The sequence below is a fragment of the Danio rerio genome, chromosome 19 (genome assembly GCF_049306965.1).
Source record: "Danio rerio strain Tuebingen ecotype United States chromosome 19, GRCz12tu, whole genome shotgun sequence".
Taxonomy (NCBI): Eukaryota; Metazoa; Chordata; class Actinopteri; order Cypriniformes; family Danionidae; genus Danio; species Danio rerio.
The window spans coordinates 40,816,930-40,837,871 of NC_133194.1; the positions used below are offsets into that span (position 1 = coordinate 40,816,930).

Below are 20,942 nucleotides of genomic sequence, written 5' to 3' on the forward strand. Positions count from 1 at the left end.
CTGATCTGAAGGCAAAAGGGGGTCCAACCCGGTACTAGTAAGGTGTATCTAATTAAGTGGCCGGTGATTGTATATTCCATGGTTTTATATGATTATAATACTATTTACATTTCAATTAGCAAAATCTATTTTTATAGTTTGTGTTTAATAGAAACCCCTTTGATTAATACAAATAAAATGAAAACTATTAAACAGTACAAATGAAATATTACAGTGAAAATATTTTTATAATGTGCAATAACAAAAACTGACACTCAGAATACAAACAAAACATCAAATGTAATTTAGAATGATGATGATGATGATAATAATAATAATAATAATAATGATAATAATAATAATAATGTTATTTGCAGCTTTTTATTTTTCGCTCAATCCCCCTAAACATGATCTCTCCAAGCAGAATTATCTTGATGGGCTTTTCTCATCTTGCCCACTGAAGAATAGAATGAAAGCAAAGAGAGCAACTTTGAGGAGTTAATGTGGCGTCCAGTCTTTCTGCGCCACATGTATTAAGCGCTATTAATGGAGTGTGTGTTGTTAATTACGGCACTCAACATGCATTAGCACGATGTCGGCCTCTGAGAGACATTTCAAGGAAATCAACATCTGCGGACAAAAGTTGTGCTGAAGGCAGTCGTCTGGAAATGATCATCTGGAAAATTATGTCTAATAATCCTGAATTATATAGTGTGTTACATAGATTTAGGCTTTTAGCACGATTTGTTTGGTTTGATATTTTCAACGCTGTATTGAAAAGGCAGCATGTTTACGTCACCAAGCTAGCAAATGGTAATGTGTTGCCATCATGTGTTTATTATTGTAGCTAAGAGACTGCTTCAGGATTCATTATACTATATTATTTTATATTACAGTAATGGTATTTATGCAACAGTAATTGAAATCCAAATTTATTTTCGTCATTTACACTTTATGTTTCAAGTTACAATCTTTAGTTTATGTTAATGTAGCACAATTTACAACAGCTTTAAAGCTTTACAGCATCAAAATGAAATAAATAATAAATAAAACAGAGCAGCATAAATATATTTAATAAATCAATAAAACAACATCTAAAAACCCGCGTAGTGTTGACATAAAAAAAGTGGAATCAAGAAGAACATCGATGGAAATAACAGATAAAATATAGAGACACTGAAAGTAATGGAACATTTAAGTTTAAATTTTAATAAAAATAAACATTTCTATAGGACATTTCGGCCTATAGACTTTCATTCATGCGCATGTGGATGTGGCAGACCAGAAATGCAAGCTCGTGCGTCAAGTTTCGCTTCGTTGCAAAGTTTAAGCAAGTTTGGTGAACTCTAACCTGCAGAATTGTTAAAAGTGACTGCGTGAGACCAATTGAAGATCTCAACATGACATCATTCATTCATTCATTCATTTTTTTTCGGCTTAGTCCCTTTATTAATCTGCCGTCACCACAGTGGAGTGTACCGCCAACTTATTCAGCATATGTTTTATGCAGCGGATGCCCTTCCAGCCGCAGCCCATAACTGGGAAAACCATACACTCCCATCCACAAACATACCCTACGAATAATTTTAGCCTACCCAATTCACCTATAGCACGTGTCATTGGACTGTGGGGGAAACTGGAGCACACAGAAGAAACCCACGTGAACACGGGTAGAACATGCAAACTCCACACAGAAATGCCAACTGACCCAGCCGAGGCTCAAACCAGCGACCTTCTTGCTGTCAGGCGACAGTGCCATCGCGCCACAACATGAACTCAGTGTATAGAAATTATAGAAATTAAAAGTATGGAGCAATCTCTCGCTTTTTTAAATGGTTAGTCATCTTGTTTAATTCCGCCCCTTTTCACAGTGCAATACAACAGAATTTTGCATGTGCAAACACTAGTGTGACTGCGGCATATGAAATAGAGAAATATTACATAGCTAAATAGTTTAGCAGAATATTAGGGGAAAAAAATATATTGTAATGCACATAATTTGTTCATGGAACAAAAAAAAAAGTATAATAGCAAAATATTTATAATTTAATTGTAAAGGGAAAAAGACAAGAATGTATTGTCAAACAATATCATTTTACACAGCAAAAGAAAGTCAAAGGCACTCAAAATGTGGAAATAATAATAAAAAGTCTTTATTGACATGGCTATTAAAACTGCACCTACAGTACGTGTTTCGGCAAGCACTTACCTTCATCAGGGTCACCCCACATTTTGCAAGTGCCTTGGACTTTGTTTTGCTGCTTATATATAATTAAGCTACCCCTGAGCACTTTTTTTGTTTGATTTTGGATTTTCAAATCATTTTAGAATTGCAAATATGAAATTCAATTGAACTATTCATCGAAATATGATCTAGTAGTGCATTGGCCATTGTGATGTTTAGTTACAATTTGAATGAGTTTTTTAATTTTGTTGCATATTACATAATTTTTTTGTTTGTTTTTTTTTATCCGTGTAAATTCATTTAGTCCTCTTTTATTAATAAATTGATTCATTTTTTGTTTAATTAAAAAAAACATATTTTTAATCAATATTAGTAATTAATTTATAAAATATTAGAATGTTGTGTTTAATAAAATACTGAACTATTTTATTTTTTTCAATGTATTTTAGTCCTTATTATTATATATATATATATATATATATATATATATATATATATATATATATATATATATATATATATATATATATATATATATATTTTTTTTTTTTTAAATAAATAATGAATAATTGATACAGTATTAGAATGTTGTTTAATACCTATTAATAAAAATATGCTCTAGTAGTGATTCGCCATTGTACATTTTAGTTGCAGTTTGAATTAATTTTTCCACTTGTAACATATTGTATTTTTTTTGTTATTTGTAGTGTTAATTAATTTAGTCCTACTTATTTTATTTATATATTAATTTTTTTTTGTTTATTTTGAATAATCATATTTTTAAAGAAAAAAATAATTAATTTATAGAATATTAGATTGTTGTGTTTAATAAAATATTGAGCTATTTCATTTTTTTCAATGATATTTAGTCCTCATTTTATTCATTTTTAATCAAATATTTTTATTCATTTTTGTTTATTTCAAATAAAAAATAATCAGTATTAATAATTAATTGATAAAATATTAAAATGTTGTGTTTAATAAAATATTGAAATATAATTTTTTTTTCAGTGTAATATTTTAAGTTCAAATTAATTTTTTTTGTTTACTTAAATGGTTTTAGTTTACTAAAATAACCCTCGTTCAACAGAAAAAATAAATACATTTAGGTGATTACAGTCTTCTTTTTGTGGTAAATTATTGGTGCCCTTTAACTGCCCTAATACTTTTGTGTTTATAAATAACATAATAAATAAATATCTAAATAATAAATGGACAACTAGCAGCATTATTATGTGCTGATGCCCGCTGTGCTGTCAGCATCAGTCTGGAGCTGGTTTTAAATGTTAGCTCAAGCTCTCCAGGTGGAGCCTCATCTTCACAGACAGCGCAGATAAGGACAGGCTCTCTGTACTTGCGTTTCACATACCCATAATAACTTCACCTCTCCACTGTTTCCTCTCATCATCGTCTTTATCAAACGCCTGCCTGACGCTTATCTACTGTCTGGAGCTCAGAGTGGCCCCTACACGCCGAAATGCCACTGCGCTCTGTGTGTGTGTATGTGTGTGCATGCGCGTGCGTGTGTGTGGAGGAGGAGAGATGTAGATGCAGCAAGTGTGATGGCATATTTCATGGTGTGCTGGTCTCTAAATCCGTTTTAAGGAGCCCTGGGTATTTAGACTTGTGTGAGTTCATATGAAATAAATGATATCTGTTATTGAAATATGTAGTTGAATACCAATGAAATATTTGTTGAGATCAGTCAATTTTTGAATCAATTTTTGAAGGCTTGATTATGCTTGGGGTGAACTGTGACATGTTCATGTCAGTTTAAGAAAAATATATTTGAATTATTTTTCACATATTTTATCTTTATTAAAAACGGCAGATTCTGCTCTCCTAAGTTAAAAAGAGTCATTTATTTTATTTATAATATATACTCTAACCCCTTCCCAATCCTAAACCTACCTCACAGTAACGTAAAAACAGTAATTATAATGAGAAATGTTTATATTATTTATTAAATTACCCATTAGCTTATATTTTATTATTGGCTACCCAAACCCAAAACTGGTAGTAATGTAAAAACAGTAATTCTAATGAGAATTATTGACATTTTTCATTAAATTACCTATAAATTACAGTAATTAAAAGTTAATTATTTATATTATTTATTAAATTATTATATTCTTTATTCAACTATCCATTAGCTTGCATTTTATTAACGTTTTCCCTACCCAAACCCTAAACTTACTCCTTATAGTAATGTAAAACAAGTCATTCTTAAAGGAATTATTTACATTATTTATTAAATTACCCTTAAATTATAGTAATTATAACGAGACTTTATATTGTATTTTATTAACGTTTACCCCTAGCCAAACCCTAAACTTACCCCTCACATTAATTATAATGGTAATTATTTACATTAATCATTATACTAGCCATTAAATGGGTATTTAATTAACGTCTGCCCCTGCCCTATATATATAGTGAAAGATATTGTTAATGTAAAATATATTTTCTCAAACCATAATACACTCTCTTTTTTTGATACCACCCAGACTTAGTATGAAATAAGGAATGATTGGAAAGAGTTTTAATGGATTTTAATACTGAACACCGAATGAAAACAAAACTTTTCAGGCAGCATTTGTACAATGGTGTTCTGTGATTTTATTCTAGCCAAAATAAAACAAATAAGACTTTCTCCAGAAGAAAAGATATTGTCAGACATACTGTGAAAATTTCTCTGCTCTGTTAAACATCATTTGGTAAATATTTTAAAAAGAAGAAAAAAATTAGAAGGGGGCTAATAATTCTGACTTCAACTGTATATCCCATGTAAGTAAAAGGAAAAGAAATATGAAATATGTAAACACCTATATAAAACACAATTTTCCTTCAAAATTACAAAAAAAATATAAACATTTACAATTCTCAAATCCAGTGATCACTACTTGTTGAAGATATAGAAAGCAATTGACAACTCTGCCAGTCTCCCATGGACTGTCTTTCTCTCAAACTGTATGTGAGTTGGCCACACACACTTATTTGCACTTCACGGAATAAAAAACAGTATTTTATGGTGCACACTACTTTCTGCGGTAACGATATATGCCTTTATACTCTCATTCAGTAGCTCAGAGTTTGTCATAGAAGCATGACTGTAATGTTGCCGAATGACAGTGAAACTTCTAAACTGCAGTTGAAGTTGAAAAATTAAAAAAAGAAACACCCTGTATTGCATGAAACTGGAGGAATCATTTGATAGTGTAATGATGTAATGACATTAACATATCTATTTGGTATATAACATGTAAAATGGGAACAGGAAAGCAACTCATTATTGCCTTATTCAGATTAAAGTAAACAATTGGATGTACATGTAAATGCAGTCAATGTGGTTTCATTTAAGTACTTTATTTTCAGAGGTGTGGTGTGGTAATGAATAACAGGCAGTACCAATAGCTCATCTATCTGATGCTTAAAGTAATTCTGCCTCCATAGCCAAAGATGAACGTGTATTTATTTAAAATAGCTAATATATGCTGCATACTTTAGTAAAAGCTCATTTCCACATGGTCCTTTATAAAATGTAGCGTTTATTTGCCTATATGTAGCTTGGTTTTGTAACACAATGTAAGCATGTACACATATTAGCCACAGGATTGTGTACACATTAGATTTGTACACACATTAGTCAATGTCTGTGTGTGTGTGTGTGCTAACAGACTGAGCTGCCCAACTTGTCCTTGTCTTATCTTATCTCCCGCCTTACCGCGGTTTTTATCTGCCACAGCTGTGCGAGTCTCTGGAGGACCTGCAGAATGTCAATGGCCAGCTGAGGACCGAGGGCCAGTCCATATGGAGCATGATGGGGGGGATCGTTGGACAGGTACGGCTTACCTTCAAGCGCCTCACGCTTTCTCTCTGCTGTCCATCTTCATTGCACGTCTCTCCGCCCCGTCCCATCCTTGATCCAGCTGCACGCCTCATCTATCACAGCCCGCCCTGATACAAACCACTTCCTTCAGGTGTTCTTTAGAGGCTGGAATGTTTTAAAGGGACTGTATTATATACTCTCCAGTCCCGCTTTTAATGTTATTTCTGCTATATTTTTATTTCTAATACCATTCTCCACCCTCTTAGTGACCTTTAGTTGAACCTTCAATTTAGGTTGGTTTAAAATGTGTTCTAAATAAAAGCATGCAATAGGAAAATTTTCCAAATTAAAATGAATTTTTGTCCCAACCAACACCTGAAATTTAAATTTCAGGAACGGCTTTTAGTTCTTGCACACTGACACTGACAATGATCACCTCAGAAACACCTCATGTGCTTTATCAAAGACTCTAGAATACACAAGACATGCCACTCATATACTTTTAAATAGGGAAAAGTGTAACTGTCAATTTAGTTGATTAAAGCCCGCCTTCTAGTACTGGAGCCAATCAGCGATCGATATATGGCGAATAAAGCTCGCCTTCTAGTACAGTAGCCAATCATCGATCACTGTACAATGATAATTCTTCGGGAGAGGGGCTCGGACTAGACGTGAGTTTCTGCAGATTATGTGTGATACATTTAGAAATGAAACCAAATAGACAGTGTTGTTTAATTTTGTTGGTTATTCGTAAAATGAAATGTGTTTTTGCATTGAGAGGCGCCTTTTTTGGATGATTTACTATTGGCTGCGAGCGTTTTGCTTATGTGCCCTGTGTTTTAACCGCCCGATGCGCCTCGCGTTTTTGCCCTTGCGTGTTGTGCGCTTGCAGTTGAAAAAAGTCAACTCTTCGCGAAAAAGGCACGTTACGTCACTCGCGTCTTTTTCATTCTCCTATCAAATGAAAACCGAGGCGGGGTTTCCGTTGAAGTGCCTACAATGTTTGTGTTGTCAAGACAACAATGGAGACTTTTGAAGATGAAGGAGAGACTTGTGGTTGCTGTTCTGAGTTATTCGAAGCTTCCCAAATCTTGAATATCACAATATTATTAAATATATACATTAATATAATATCAACTGCACTCTCGCTCAATACCCAGCTGATTCAGTCATTGCCTCGTGACATAAAAAAGCGCACCAAACTTCTTTTTTTATTGTTAACATAAAAGGCAGTGTGTGGTGCACCTCGTGCTTTTGGAACGTAAAGGCGTTTTCAGTGTGTTTGGACCCTTAAAGGGACTTTGGCTTTATTCAGCGTTAAATGCTAATAATGTGAGTTTGAATTGCCATACTACTGAAAGCAGCTGCAGATCGTTCACCTCAGATCTTGAAAAATAAACGTTTTGAAATTAAACTTTAGTACTTGTGAATCAAAGCCAACACATATCAGTGATTCAGCATCTAAATTTAATAACATTAAAAAGGTTTATTATTTATTAATTACATTATAAACCTTACCATTTTGTTGGAGTGCAGTAAATGCACTATTTTGTGCTTCTAAATGGCTATATTTAAATTTCTGTCGTGTTTCATTTGGTGCAATACAGCCAAATTGCTTATCACTGCAAATCTTGTCACGTTGTGTGTTGTTAGGACACGAGGTTACAATGTAACCTGCTCACCTAATGTTTACATTCATAATATTTATTTTATTTGCTAATTAATGACCTCATGTGGAACTCTGAATCTGCGTCTCATTTCGGAGTCTGCTACTGTCTATGGGAGGTTGCATTTCAGCCACGTACGCATGCTTTAAGAGCCTTCATGACTGAATGAATGAAATATTTGTTTTTTTCACCAAGGCAACCTGAGGGGCTGAAAAATAATTGGCTAAAGGAACCAAAACAATGACAAAAATTTTACATAAACAAGAAGACTAAAAGAATCATAAAATACTCACACAATAAGTATAAAACAACAAATAATTGAAAGATTAAAAGCTGTGATTTGAAAAAGTTTTAATAGGAATGAAAAAAGACGCAAAGTGTGATCTGTCAGACGTACTGGAACCCAGTGCTCATTAGATAAAAGCAAAACTGAACAGACAACTATTATTAATTATAAAAAAATTCTCATAGTACTGCAGCTCTATCAACATTATGGCCATTGCATAAGGATTAGTTACTTGTGTTAGAGAACAGAAAGAAGGCATTTGGGAGCTTTAAAACATCTCATCCTTTTAGTTTTCATGGCAATATCATCCTTTTGTAGTCAGAAGAGTCTTTTTTTATAGTACAAGATGTTCACTTTTAGATGTTGCATAAAAAGTCTTAAAATGCCTGATTATACACTACATTCCTTCGACATGATAACAGTTACCTTGACATAACCTTCACAGTGTTTGATTTTCAGTGAAATTGACATCATGCAATTACCCACATTGCTACATCAAGCGCATACTTATTTGTTGTTGCTTTTTTTATGTCTGCATCATAAAAAAATCAGACTCAGAAATGTCAGATCAGACTCTTATTTTGAAAGCTTATTAATCCTTTGTAAAGTGATTTATGATTCTTTGAACTAATAGAAATGTTTGGCTGTTTTATTGCATCACATGGATCGAGCAGCTTGGTCATGTTGGGATCGTTTTTTTATACTATTTAATGACGTTTAAGTCAGTCCTGCCTGTTTTTTTATTTATTTTTATTTATTTCTAATACTGAATATGTGCTCTTTCAATACATTTTTTTTAAGAAATGTCTGCCAAATGCATGCATATAGAAATAAATGCCTTTATTTAGGTAACAGGTGTGAACCTGACATGACAAAATGAGTTTTATTGCGTGAAGAATTGTCTTCAAGGCAGATTGCTTAAAAAAGCACAGATTTTTTTTTTATAAGCTTTTTTTTAAAGTCTACTTTAAGGAGTTTTATAAGCAGACTTTAATGTTAGTGTATGTATAAAATAATTTCATAGTTTTTCAGCTCTATCAGCATTATCATCATTGCACAAGTGTAGTGACACCTGTCAGAGAACAGAAAGAAGGTTTTTGGGAGCTTGAAAATGTCACATTCTCTCTCTATTTGTTGTTAAAACATTCTTTGAATTATGGAAGGGTGTATTTTTTGTTTATTTTTTATTTTTCCTACGAGAGATCTTTACAAAATGACTTTTAGATGGTGCATGAAAAGTTTTAAAATGCATTACTATTCACTATATTCCCACAACATAACAGCTGCCGTGACACAACCTTTACTCAAAATTTTTACTTCACATCAAAAACATACTTGTCAATTTAAGCCGAATAAAAGTGTCTTAAAATTTTTTTTTGTCAAATATTGCCTACTGTCATTATGGCAAAGATAAAATAAATCAGTTATTAAAAATGAGCTATTAAAACTATTATGTTTAGAAATGTGTTGAAAAAAGATCTGCTCTCCGTTAAACAGAAATTGGAGAAAAAAATATACAGGGGGGCTAATAATTTTGACTTCAACTGTATGTTTGGCTGTTTTGTTTTATCATGTGGATGTAGGAGTTGGGTTGTGTTTGTTCTCAGAATTCGTCTTTGACTTCACTGTGGAAAAGAGTGTAAAGAGAGCAGAAATCTTCCCCTTGGATTTTTTTTTTTTTTTTTTTTTGCACCTGGGTAATGAGCTGTGATTGAAAGAAATCTAGATTGTAGGCAGCACCCCACAGGGTAGACAGCGTTGAGGTAATTCTCTTCGCTGTAATGGGCCTCCTGTTTGCGAAATTCTTTCATTTGCGCTAACTGATTGACCTGTCATTGGCCATGCACTCAGCCCTGACTCTGTAGCTAAAAGCCGCCAACCTCTCCCCCTGCTCACTATGGCAACCACATCACCACGGGTGACGGTCACTTAATGAGTGCGAAAATGTGAAGGTCTGAAATGTTCTGTAGATCTTTCTTTTTTTGTCTAAATAACAGTCAGTACTTAGAATGCCATTTAGCAGGATATGCCCCGAAACAAAAATGTCACTGGCAACAGTAACCGTGAAAGTAATTGTAAGGTTTTGAAAAGTTTGTCGGAAAAGTTCAGCTTCTTTGTCAGAGCTAAGCATTGCTCAATTTCATGGAGATTATGCTTGCGTATGTGGAGAATTAGTGTAGTCTGAGCTGCAAGGCGACACGTTCTTGTCACTGAGGAGGTGTCGACAGTCTTTTGTGTTTTGGTTAAGGATGTCGATTTAACGTCCAATTAACAGTCCTGTGAAATTAAAATACTTTTTTGTTTTAGAGGTTAGTTACAGTCTGTTAGTATTAAGATATCTATAAGCTCATGTGCTCTAAAACAGTAACAAAATTCATGTTAGAAAAAATAAAACTGACATTAACATATAAAGCTTGCGGTTTGTCACTTCCGTCTAAATGGATTCATGTTTTGTTTTGTTTCTAGGACACTTTATACTTGAGTTTCTCATCAAATCTTGACCAATCAAATGTTCTCTAGTGTCTGACATGCCCCGCCCCCTTTTAGTAACTTTTCATTTGCTGCGCTCAACCAAAGTCCCTTTAAGGCAGAGGTGTCCAAACTCGGTCCTGGAAAGCCAGTGTCCTGCAGATTTTAGCTCCATCCTTGCAGGTTTGTTAAAGCAAGTTGTTTGTTGAAAGCATAGTAAAAGCTTGATTAGCTAGGCCAGCTGTGTCTAACTGGGACTGGAACTAAAGTTTGCAGGACACCGGCCCTCCAGGACTGAGTCTGGACATCCCTGCTTTAAGGCAAGTAATTTTACTCGGTGGCCATCTTTGAAACATCTCTTGTGCAGTATGATCCGGGCATTCTGTCTGAATGGGGAACCATCAAATTCTCCAAAACTCTTAGCCAAGCTTACAATTACATTACATATTTGGAATCACCAATAAAATTAAACAACAACTGTCTCATAAGTTTTGTTTCTCATCGTCCGAATCAGACAAAATCATTTATAGCTGTATTACATTATCATGCTTTGAATAATGATCATCTGATTGAAGTAATTTAAAACTTGGTCTTAGTGGTGAATCTCCTCCAGAAATGATAGAAATAGAGTAACTATGTCCCACCCTCTTCATTTTTCAGTTGAGATTACGTCAAACATCGAAAAAAAATATGCTCATTTCAAAACTCTTCCGAAAAAAATAACATGTTGCATTTTTATCAGAATAAGCATACCTCAACCACGTTTCAGACAGGTCATTGGTGACAAACAATGCAGGAGAACAGATGTCTGCATGATAGAGTTCACATGATAGCCTGTAGAATTTAGGTAGATGTCCCAAATATTCAAGATCTACAGATATGTCACAGATATTCATGGCTCATATTTATTGTTAAGGAATATCATTACTGGATAAATTTCCAGAGGATTTGTCCCATGATCAGGAAACTTTGCTACATCTCCTGCTAATGGCTGCAAGAAAAAATATAACAATTAACTGGTTTAAACCTGAACCACCCACGCTTTCACAGTGGATACAAAAAATCAGACAGTTATATTCAATGGAACAGTTGACAGCACAAATACATCTGAAGACTCAAATCTTTGAAAGAAGATGGGGACCAGCTAAAAGCCTCATTGGATAGGTCACTTATGCTCTAAGTTTGTATTTTTGCTTGAAGTTTGTCTATTTACTTTTATTTATTTATTTTTTCCTCAGACCTATATTGTCATTATATATATCTTTATTTGTATGCTCGGGCCCAATCTCAGGACTGTTCTTATTACTGTTTGTATTTATGTTGACTGCTGTCAATAAAAGTTCAAAAAAAGGAATATCATACAAGCATTGAGTTTACAGTAAGATTGATACTGCAGGGCTGTTTTGTCCAGCGTTACATTAATCCAAATATTCATCCAGCATGTGTTTTACACAGCTAATGCCATTCCAGCTGCAACCCATCATTGAGAAACACCCATACACTCTCATTCACACACATACACTACGGCCAATTTAGCTTACCCAGTTCACCTATAGTGCATGTCTTTGGACTCCGGGAGAAACCGGAGCACCTAGAGGAAACCTACGCCAACACAGGGTGAACAGTCCCAGCCGAGGCTTGAACCAGTATTCAGGCTTTCAACCATGCTGTGAGGCGACAGTGCTACCCACTGGGCCACTTAAACTAAATAGATGTTATAAATAAAAATAACAAATAAATAGATCTTGATTAATCCAAATATTGATTTTATTGTCTTATATTGCTCAGTTTTGTCCAAATGAAAATATTACCTAATAAGCTACTGCGTTTACTACCAAATATTGGTTGTTTTAGTTTCTTATTTAGTGGAATATTTTATAAAAAAAAAATAATAATTCCTATTTTCATCCTAAAACAAATAATTAATACATACTAATATATAATTGGATTATCCAAAATGTTACAAATAATGTCACCATTATCTACACCTTGATTCTTTTTTGTTTTTGCAGATAATGAATTAATTGGGTAATAAATAAGTAAAAAAATTAAATGTTTGTAACTGTTTTAGAGCTGCAATAAATGATCTGCCAGTATATTTAAATGTTCATATCCATGGAGCTTCTGGAAAATATATATTTGTTATAAAACATAGTTGTAGTAAAATCAATAAATATTTTTCTATGGCTGATTTTTTTATTTATTAATTTATTTATTTTTTGCGTTTAACAAAATTTTGACCTACATTTTTTATTTGAGTGTAGTTTATCAGTGAAATTTAACATGCAATTAATTTGTTTAAAATATATACAGTTATTATTAGCCTATTATTAAATTTAAATTATTTAAAAAATATATACAGGTAAAGTCAAAAATATCAGCCCTCCTGTGAATTTTTTTTTCTCCCCATTTTTTAAACAGTTTTTTACAGAGCAAAGTTTTCACAGTATTTCTTATAGTATCTTATTTGTTTTTTTAGCTAGAATTAAAAAAAAAAAAATTAAATACTAGTTATATTTAATGTTAGTAGACCCGTTAACCTATTTTTTTTTTCAATCGTCTACAGAACAAACCATCATTATATAATGACTTGCCAAATTACCCTAGTTAAGCCTTTAAAGGTCACTTTAAGCTAAATACTAGTATCTTGAAAAACATCTAGTCAAATATTATTTACTGTCATCATGGCAAAGATAAAATAAGACAGTCATTAGAAATGAGTTATTAAAGCTATTGTCTTTTGAAATGTGTTGAAAAAATTATCTCCGTTAAACAGAAATTGGGGAAAATATGCAAGGGGGGTGTTAATATTTAGGAGGGCTAATAATTCTGACTTCAACTGTATTTATGTATATATATATATATATATATATATATATATATATATATATATATATATATATATATATATATATATTATTTGACAGGCCTAGATTTCATGCATTTTTAATCACTATGTTTTTGCCAGAATTAGTGAGTTTAATAAGATTTCTCTCTGTATTGAAGATGAGTCCCCAACTTCCATGTGATAACCTGAAACTGCAACAATCAGAACCCCAGTTTGTGTCGTTATCTCACTCCTGAAACAGCGACAAAACATTTAAAAGGCAGCCATTTGTATGCACCCATGCGCACTTGTTTAAAACTTAATTTGCGTTGAATAACCAGTTACCCGGCTTAGAGAGTGTGTAAGATGGTTAATTAAAAGGATCTCTTAAAATGTCCTTTCGGCAGATAAATGCCGCAATAATGGAGCAAGGAGGTAGAAGGAGGCGAGTGGTCTGGAAAAGAGCGAGCCAGTGAATCTGCAATGATGGTCATAAATCACATAATTAGAAAACGCGCGCTGCTTAAGTAGCAACATCAGTCAAGGCGCCCCGCTCCTTTGTGTCATCTATCTACTACATTTTCGTTCCCTATCAGTCATTGGTGTCTGCACATAACCCTCAAATTATTGATGTTCTCTGGAGAGGGTTTCGTCTCTGGTGCCACCCAGGGTGAGCGGAAAAGTCTCAGCAGTGCACTTTCAAAGTGTCTTTGGTAGAGCTGGGTTTTTTTTTTTTTTTTTTTTTTTTTTTTTGAGCCAAGTATGAATTTGTTGCTATAAAAGCTACAAGCTTGAAAAAATCATGTTAACAGGCAACCTAATAGTCTTTTTATACAATTTCTGCTCATTTGAGTGTGCGTTTTAAGCATCATATTGAAATGATAGCATCACGCAGTGGCTGCAGATTTGTCAGCTGCACATCCATGATGTGAATCTCCCGTTCCACCACATCCCAAAAGTGCTCTATTGGATTGAGATCTGGTGACTGTGGAGGCCATTTGAGTACAGTAAACTCATTGTCATGTTTAAGAAGCGAGTGTGAGATGATTCCCACTTTATGACATGGCACGTTATCCTGCTGGAAGTAGCCATCAGAAGATGGGTACACTGTAGGGATGGGAAGATTAACCGATATGTATCGATACGCGGTCATGTGCGTGCACGATGCGAGTGCATCGGTAGAGCAGCAGAGGATGAATGAAATTTTGGAAGCAAATCGAGATGCATCGGTTTTTGCGAGATGCATCGGTTTTTCCGAGATACAGCTTATATTTTTAATATAGAATGTATTTTTTATTTATTAACAAGTGTTGTTAACCTGTTTTTGGCGCATAATTTAATCGACCTACATAAAGTAAGCCTTAGCAACGGATTTGCGGATGTGTACACTTACACTACAACTCAGTGTATCAGGTGTGCGGATGAAGCTAGTGGAGCGCCCTCAGAAAGCGCGAGAAGCAAAACAAACATTTTATTCCCCACTGAGTTTTAAATCTAAAGTATGGCAACATTATGGATTTAAGGATGGACGACATGACAGGACAGATGCAATCTGCAAAATGTGCCGCGCATCTGTAAAATACGCGGGCAGTACGACTAATCTGATATCTCACTTGAAGCGGCGCCACGGTGTTGTTGTGAAAGCATCTTCCAGTGTTTCTGCATCGCCGGCTTTCGCACTGCTTCAACCAGCTCCAAAAGTGGTGAGAAAAGCATTGCAAGTTTTTTTTCCATGCGCAACAGTTCTGCTCGCTCTACGCCAATAACGAATGCTATTGCATTGTTCATCTGCAAAGATATTCAGCCTAGTGTCACGGAGAACGAAGGTTTTAAACACCTCCTCCTGTTAATTTTTATTTAATTATAATAATATTAATAATAATAATGATAAAAATAATTGGGTGTCACGGTGGCACAGTGGGTTGTTTGACCACCTCACAGCAAGAAGATTGCTGGTTTGTTATATTTTATTAGCCTGTTGTTTACAGTGACAGTGATGTTTCAAAGCAGCATAACACTGCTAGTTCACCACCTTAAGTTTTGAATATTCAGTGGCAAAATATATCTTTGTAAAACTTGTTTTCATAGTTGAAAAGTTAAATCACAATTCTTGTTGTGCAATGCTAAATTTATTTATGTTGAAAGAGTGCAAATATATACATTTATAATATATATTGCACTTATACATTCTGTTTATCTTGAAAATACTTAAATAATATGTGCTATATTATCTAAAATGGCCCTCTACTGTAAACTGACACTTTGGCTCTGAGAGAAAAGCCAGTTTGTAAAAAAAGTCTTGGTTTTGCTTGGTTTATAAATAATCAAACTCATTCAATGGCACAGCATCCTCTTTCACATAATCTCATAAACTTGATCTAATTAGTTAGTGCTGAAATATCGCATCGTATCGTGATATGGGTGTGAATCGTATCGTGTTGCATCGCAATATGTCACAAATGTATCGCTAATATATCGGATCGTATTCTTTGTATCGAGATACGTATCGGATCGGCATTATAGCTTAGATGCCCAACCCTAGTACACTGTGGTCATAAAGAGATCAGCAACAATACTCAGGTAGGCTGTGGCGTTGACACGATGCTCAATTGGTACTAATGGGCTCAAAGTGTTCCAAGAAAATATTCTCCACAACGTTACACCACCACCACCATCCTGAGCCATTGATACAAGGCAGTATGGATCCAAGCTTTCATGTTGTTGGTGCCAAATTCTCACCCTAACATCTGAATGTCGCAGCAAAAATTGAGACTCTTCAGACTAGGCAATGTTTTTCCAATCTTCTATTGTCCAGTTTTGGTGAGCCTGTTCTTAGCTGACAGGAGTGGCACCGGTGTGGTCTTCTGCTGCTGTAGCCCATCTGCCTCAATGTTGGACGTGTTGTGTGTTCAGAGATGCTCTTCTGCATACCTCTGTGGGAACGAGTGGTTATTTGAGTTACTGTTGCCTTTCTATAAGCTTTAACCAGTCTGGCCATCTCCCCTGACCTCCACCATCAACAAGGCATTTGCGCCTACAGAACTGCCACTCACTGGATATTTTCTCCATGACACTCTAGAGATGGTTGTGCGTAAAAATCCCAGTAGATCAGCAGTTTCTGAAATACTCAGACCAGCCCGTCTGGCACCAACAACAATGCCATGTTCAAAGTCACTTAAATCACCTTCCTTCCCCATTCAGTGGCTCAGTTTGAACTGCAGCAGATCATCTTCACCGTGTCTACATGCTTAAATGCATTGAGTTGCTGCCATGTGATTGGCTGATTAGAAATTTGCGTTAACGAGCAGTTGGACAGTTTTACCTAATAAAGTGGCCGGTGAGTGTACGTGCTTGTGCAACACGAATGTTCTCTGTACTCAGTATGAATTTGCTACCGATTTAATGACAAAAATGTACTTAAGTTCTTTCATAATAATCATGCCTGTTTATCTGAAGGCATATTTAAAATGTTGTTTTTGTTAAGAAGGTTAAGAATATAAATGAAATATTAATTATGTGGCCACCATGTGTTGAAACGTCATGGTGGACTCCCCTGGCAGATCCACTTCTTTTGGAAATTTGGTGAGTTATATGACCCCTCTCAGGGTTCCACTGGGATTCTCCACAATCTCTGCACGACAGCAAAGTCTGTCTGGCTCCCTCAGCAGATGGCCGACCGCCTGTTCGGCTGTTTTTGCGAGCCCTTTTTCTTTCATCCTTTTATTTTGTGTGTGTGTGTGTTTTGTTCTTAGGCAAACACCTTTCATTTCCAAATAATATTCCCAGTGAAATTGCATGTATAAGAGGGTCTGTCCACACTAACCTCGAGTTTTTAACCTGGCGTCTCCTCACTCAGCTCTTCGGCCTGTTCAAACCCCTGTTGTTCAGTGGACAGAGACTGTCATCTGAACTGAGCGCACTTAGATTAGAAAGGCTCTAGAGAGAAGCTGCTCTGTGTTGCTGTGTGACCGGTCCCTTCTAGATAATTTTTCTAATTAACCTGAGCTAAAAAGATGGATAGATGGAAAATAGAAAACTTTGTTTCTTTCCTGGCCAGTCTTCTAGTCAAACCTCGTCTAAGCCTCTTCACTGCATGTCTAGAATCCACTTTAAGAAGAGCTCTTAATTGGAGAGTTTGTACCTTTCTTATTATACATGCCTAATATTATTTATTCATTCATTTTCCTACGGTACGGCTTAGTCCCTTATTTATCAGGGGTCACCACAGCGGAATGAGGCGCCAGTTATTCCAGCATATGTTTTACGCAGTGGATGCCCTTCTAGCTGCATGCCCAATATCAATGTATGGAAAGTTTTCACTTAGTATTTCTTATTTGTTTTGCAGAATGACACATAGTCAGCCTCTCCAAGTGTTCATAGAAATGAACTGTCACTTTCTTTCTTCTGCCTCATATTTTTGTATATAAATGCATAGTGATGTATTCTCTGAAAAATGGCTATTAGGTTTACGGTGTACTGGCAAGAATGTCAAGTGACCTTGTTTGGCTATTATAAAAAAGTATTTTTAAAGTATTTTCCTTTCATATGCTGTGCTTTGTGTGATGCGTCATGGGCGTGATGGAAGCTATTAGGAAACTTGTGTATAGAGGAAACGGGAGAAAAACATATAGATTGAGTTGTTTCTGTGTCAAGAGCAAAAATTATGTAAACTGGAAAGCTAAATGCTCTGCCCATCTTCTACTGTCAAACACACATATTAATTAATGAATCTTTATGGAGTATTTATTTTGTTTGTGTTACATGAATACACTGCAGAGCCACGGAGATTATATGCATTGTTGTTTCTGCAAAAAAGGGTGGAATAAAAGTATTTTACTTCCAAAAATAAGTGTATAGTATCAATAGAAGATGTCTTTTATATTTACATACTCAAAAGTTTCAAGGTACTAGACAAACCAGGGGCTTAAGGAGCTGGGGGAAGCAGTGGTACTATCTAAGCAGTGGTACTATACTAAGCAGTGGTACTATCGCTAAATTGTATTTGTTTTCTTCGGAAAAACAAACCCGTATTTAGCATTTGATTCGTGGCACTATAATAGTAAAAAAAGGTCTCAAACACAAAGTGATTTAATGTTCAATTCAATTCAATTCAGCTTTATTTGTATAGCGCTTTTACAATGTAGATTGTGTCAAAGCAGCTTAACATAAATGGTCATTGTAACTGGAATAGTGTAGTTCAGTTTTTAGTGTTTAAGTTCAGTTCAGTTCAGTTTAGCTCAGTTCAATGTGATTTAAAATCATTACTGAGAGTGCTGAATGTGTGTTGATGCTTAATACAGTGTTTCAATTACCATTTTAGCCACTAGACGTATAAACTTAAAATTTGCAATGCAGTGTATCCACTGCTCAAAGTTAGCCAATTAAATTTGAGCACCCTTTAAACACAGTTAACGATGGCCCATCGATATAATAATGTGATTATAAACCATCATACAAAAATTTGGAGACATGGAACAATAAGTGGAGCTGTAACAGTTCAAAGGAAATGTTTAATTTACTCAACTTTTCATGAATGCACTTGATCTATATATCATATGATAGCCCTGCTTAATCTGAATACTTGGACGACACAACCACAGCTGTCTCACAAACTGCTTATTCAACATTTGTTAATTTAATCTATAAACTCTTACACTCTAATCATAAATTTCATTGTTGATTAAATTACTTACAAACTTCCTAACTGATAAATAACCTTAAAAACCTTATTTTTATTATTATGTTTTATTTTTGCATTTTAGAGATACAAATGGGCTTAAACATCCAGTGAAACTGCACTGAATGACCTGATTCATACCTAGTTACCAGAATATCATACTGGAGGATATTCTCTTAACTGGGACTAATAAGCATTCAACCAGAGCACCTAAGCAACTGCATTGCACCATGATAAAAACCATATTGAGCGTCTTAGCAACTACATTGGCAAAGGCATTTCACATTTTCTTTTGAAAATCACCTTTAAAGAAACTTTCTCAGATTATGAGTCTAGCCTAGTTTAATTTTTGACTAACAAGTGAATAATGTTGATGCATCTTTGAAATGTGGTTGCATTTGCTTTATTTTCAGAAGTTGAATGTCCCTGCAGTTCTGAAAGCTCCGAAAGAGAGAAAACCAAGCAAGAAAGAGGGAGGATCGCCAGGGAAGTCATCAAGCCTCCCAGCTATGCTCTACAGGTTAGACTGCAATCAATTGAAGGTGCTAGAAAATTTCCCAGCGTTAGGCATTACAGCTGGACTGTGTTATTATACCATCAGGTTTAGATGTTACATTCGTTATAATTATGCAAAGAGAGAAAATGTGTGGAAAAAATACCCAACCCTAAATAGCAACACCAGACACGGTCGTGTTCTGCAAATAAACAAGTTTCATGTTCTTCACAGCTGTGGGATTTGTAAGAAAAACCAAGACCAGCATCTTTTACTGCTGTGTGACACCTGTAAGCTGCATTACCACCTGGGCTGCCTGGACCCTCCGCTCACACGCATGCCGAAGAAGACCAAAAACAGCTACTGGTGAGAACAGGAATGGGAGAGGGAATTGAATTGTGATTAAAAATAACTTCTGGAAACACTTGCATATTGTAGACCTGTAGAGCAGGGTTTCTATTTAGTAGATAAATCTGTGGCGACGTATGAAATATTGTGTCCAGGTCCAAGCCGCTACTCATTTGTAATGATAAATATTCGTTTATGACCACTTTTTAGTCATATTACACATTAAAGTGAGTTTTAAATACAATTATGGTAAATACAACAGTCTCTGGACACCAATATTTGTACAGTTTATAAAAAGTGAATCACTTTTGGCCATCTGATAATAGGCATGAATATATTCAGTGCTCAGTATATATACACCCCTCACAAATCTATCCTTTAGATTTATATTATTATTAGAAAGCTATACAATATTATATTTGTGCATATACATTAGATTAGTCAGTACTGAAGCCAAATCTAAAGCTAATCTAACAAAATAACTTACGATCCAAAAACTAGTACACCCAAATTTAAGGTGTAAAAAAATATTAAATACAAATTTTAAAAAAAGAGGAAAAAACAAGAGAAACAAAAAAAGATAAAAATGTAGTTAACATTATTTAATAATTAATTTTTTTTTTTTTTTTTTTTTTTTTTTGCAATATTTTGCTTGATTTTCATTGTATTATCTTTCAATTCCTAAAGATGTTCTATGGCTAAAATATTATTTTAATAAATATATCTGTTTTGTTTAAATGCACCAAAAAACCTCCCCTATATTCACTGAGAAATGTATAAAAATAATCATATTCAAAACGTGGTGTATTCAATTATGCTGAGCACGGTATACTGCGATCATGATTTTCGCTTTGTATATGTTAAGTATTATCATTTGATGAGCCCCCACCATAGAGTTTAATAGAGCGATTGGACCCGGAAACCACTTTGCGTGACGTCACACTTAACAAGCGGATAATGATAAAAAAAATGTGGGTCACGCTTTTCAATAAGATTTCATTAGTTAATGCATTTACCATATTAATCATAGTTCGACATTTACTAATGCATTATTAAAATCTAAATTTATGCTGGTTAACATTAGTGCACTGTGAGTTAACATGAGCTAACAATAGGTATTTCCATTAACTAACATGAACACATAATGTAATGAATGTATTGTTTGTTGTTTAATCTTGTTAG

General features: G+C 34.5%; 1 protein-coding gene across 17 annotated transcripts in view; it reads left to right on the forward strand.

The window, feature by feature from the left end:
- Positions 1–20,942, forward strand: part of phf14 (PHD finger protein 14) — a 160,011-nt gene that overhangs the window by 53,080 nt on the left and 85,989 nt on the right. For all 17 annotated transcript variants that reach the window (XR_012394576.1, XR_012394575.1, XM_073930829.1 and 14 more), the window contains 3 exons: positions 5,910–6,005; positions 19,333–19,439; positions 19,647–19,778. Coding sequence is in view for 15 of the 17 variants with exons in the window: in XM_073930829.1 (XP_073786930.1) it covers positions 5,910–6,005; positions 19,333–19,439; positions 19,647–19,778 (335 nt within the window). In the remaining 2 variants the exon portion in view is untranslated. The remainder of the gene's footprint in view (positions 1–5,909; positions 6,006–19,332; positions 19,440–19,646; positions 19,779–20,942) is intronic.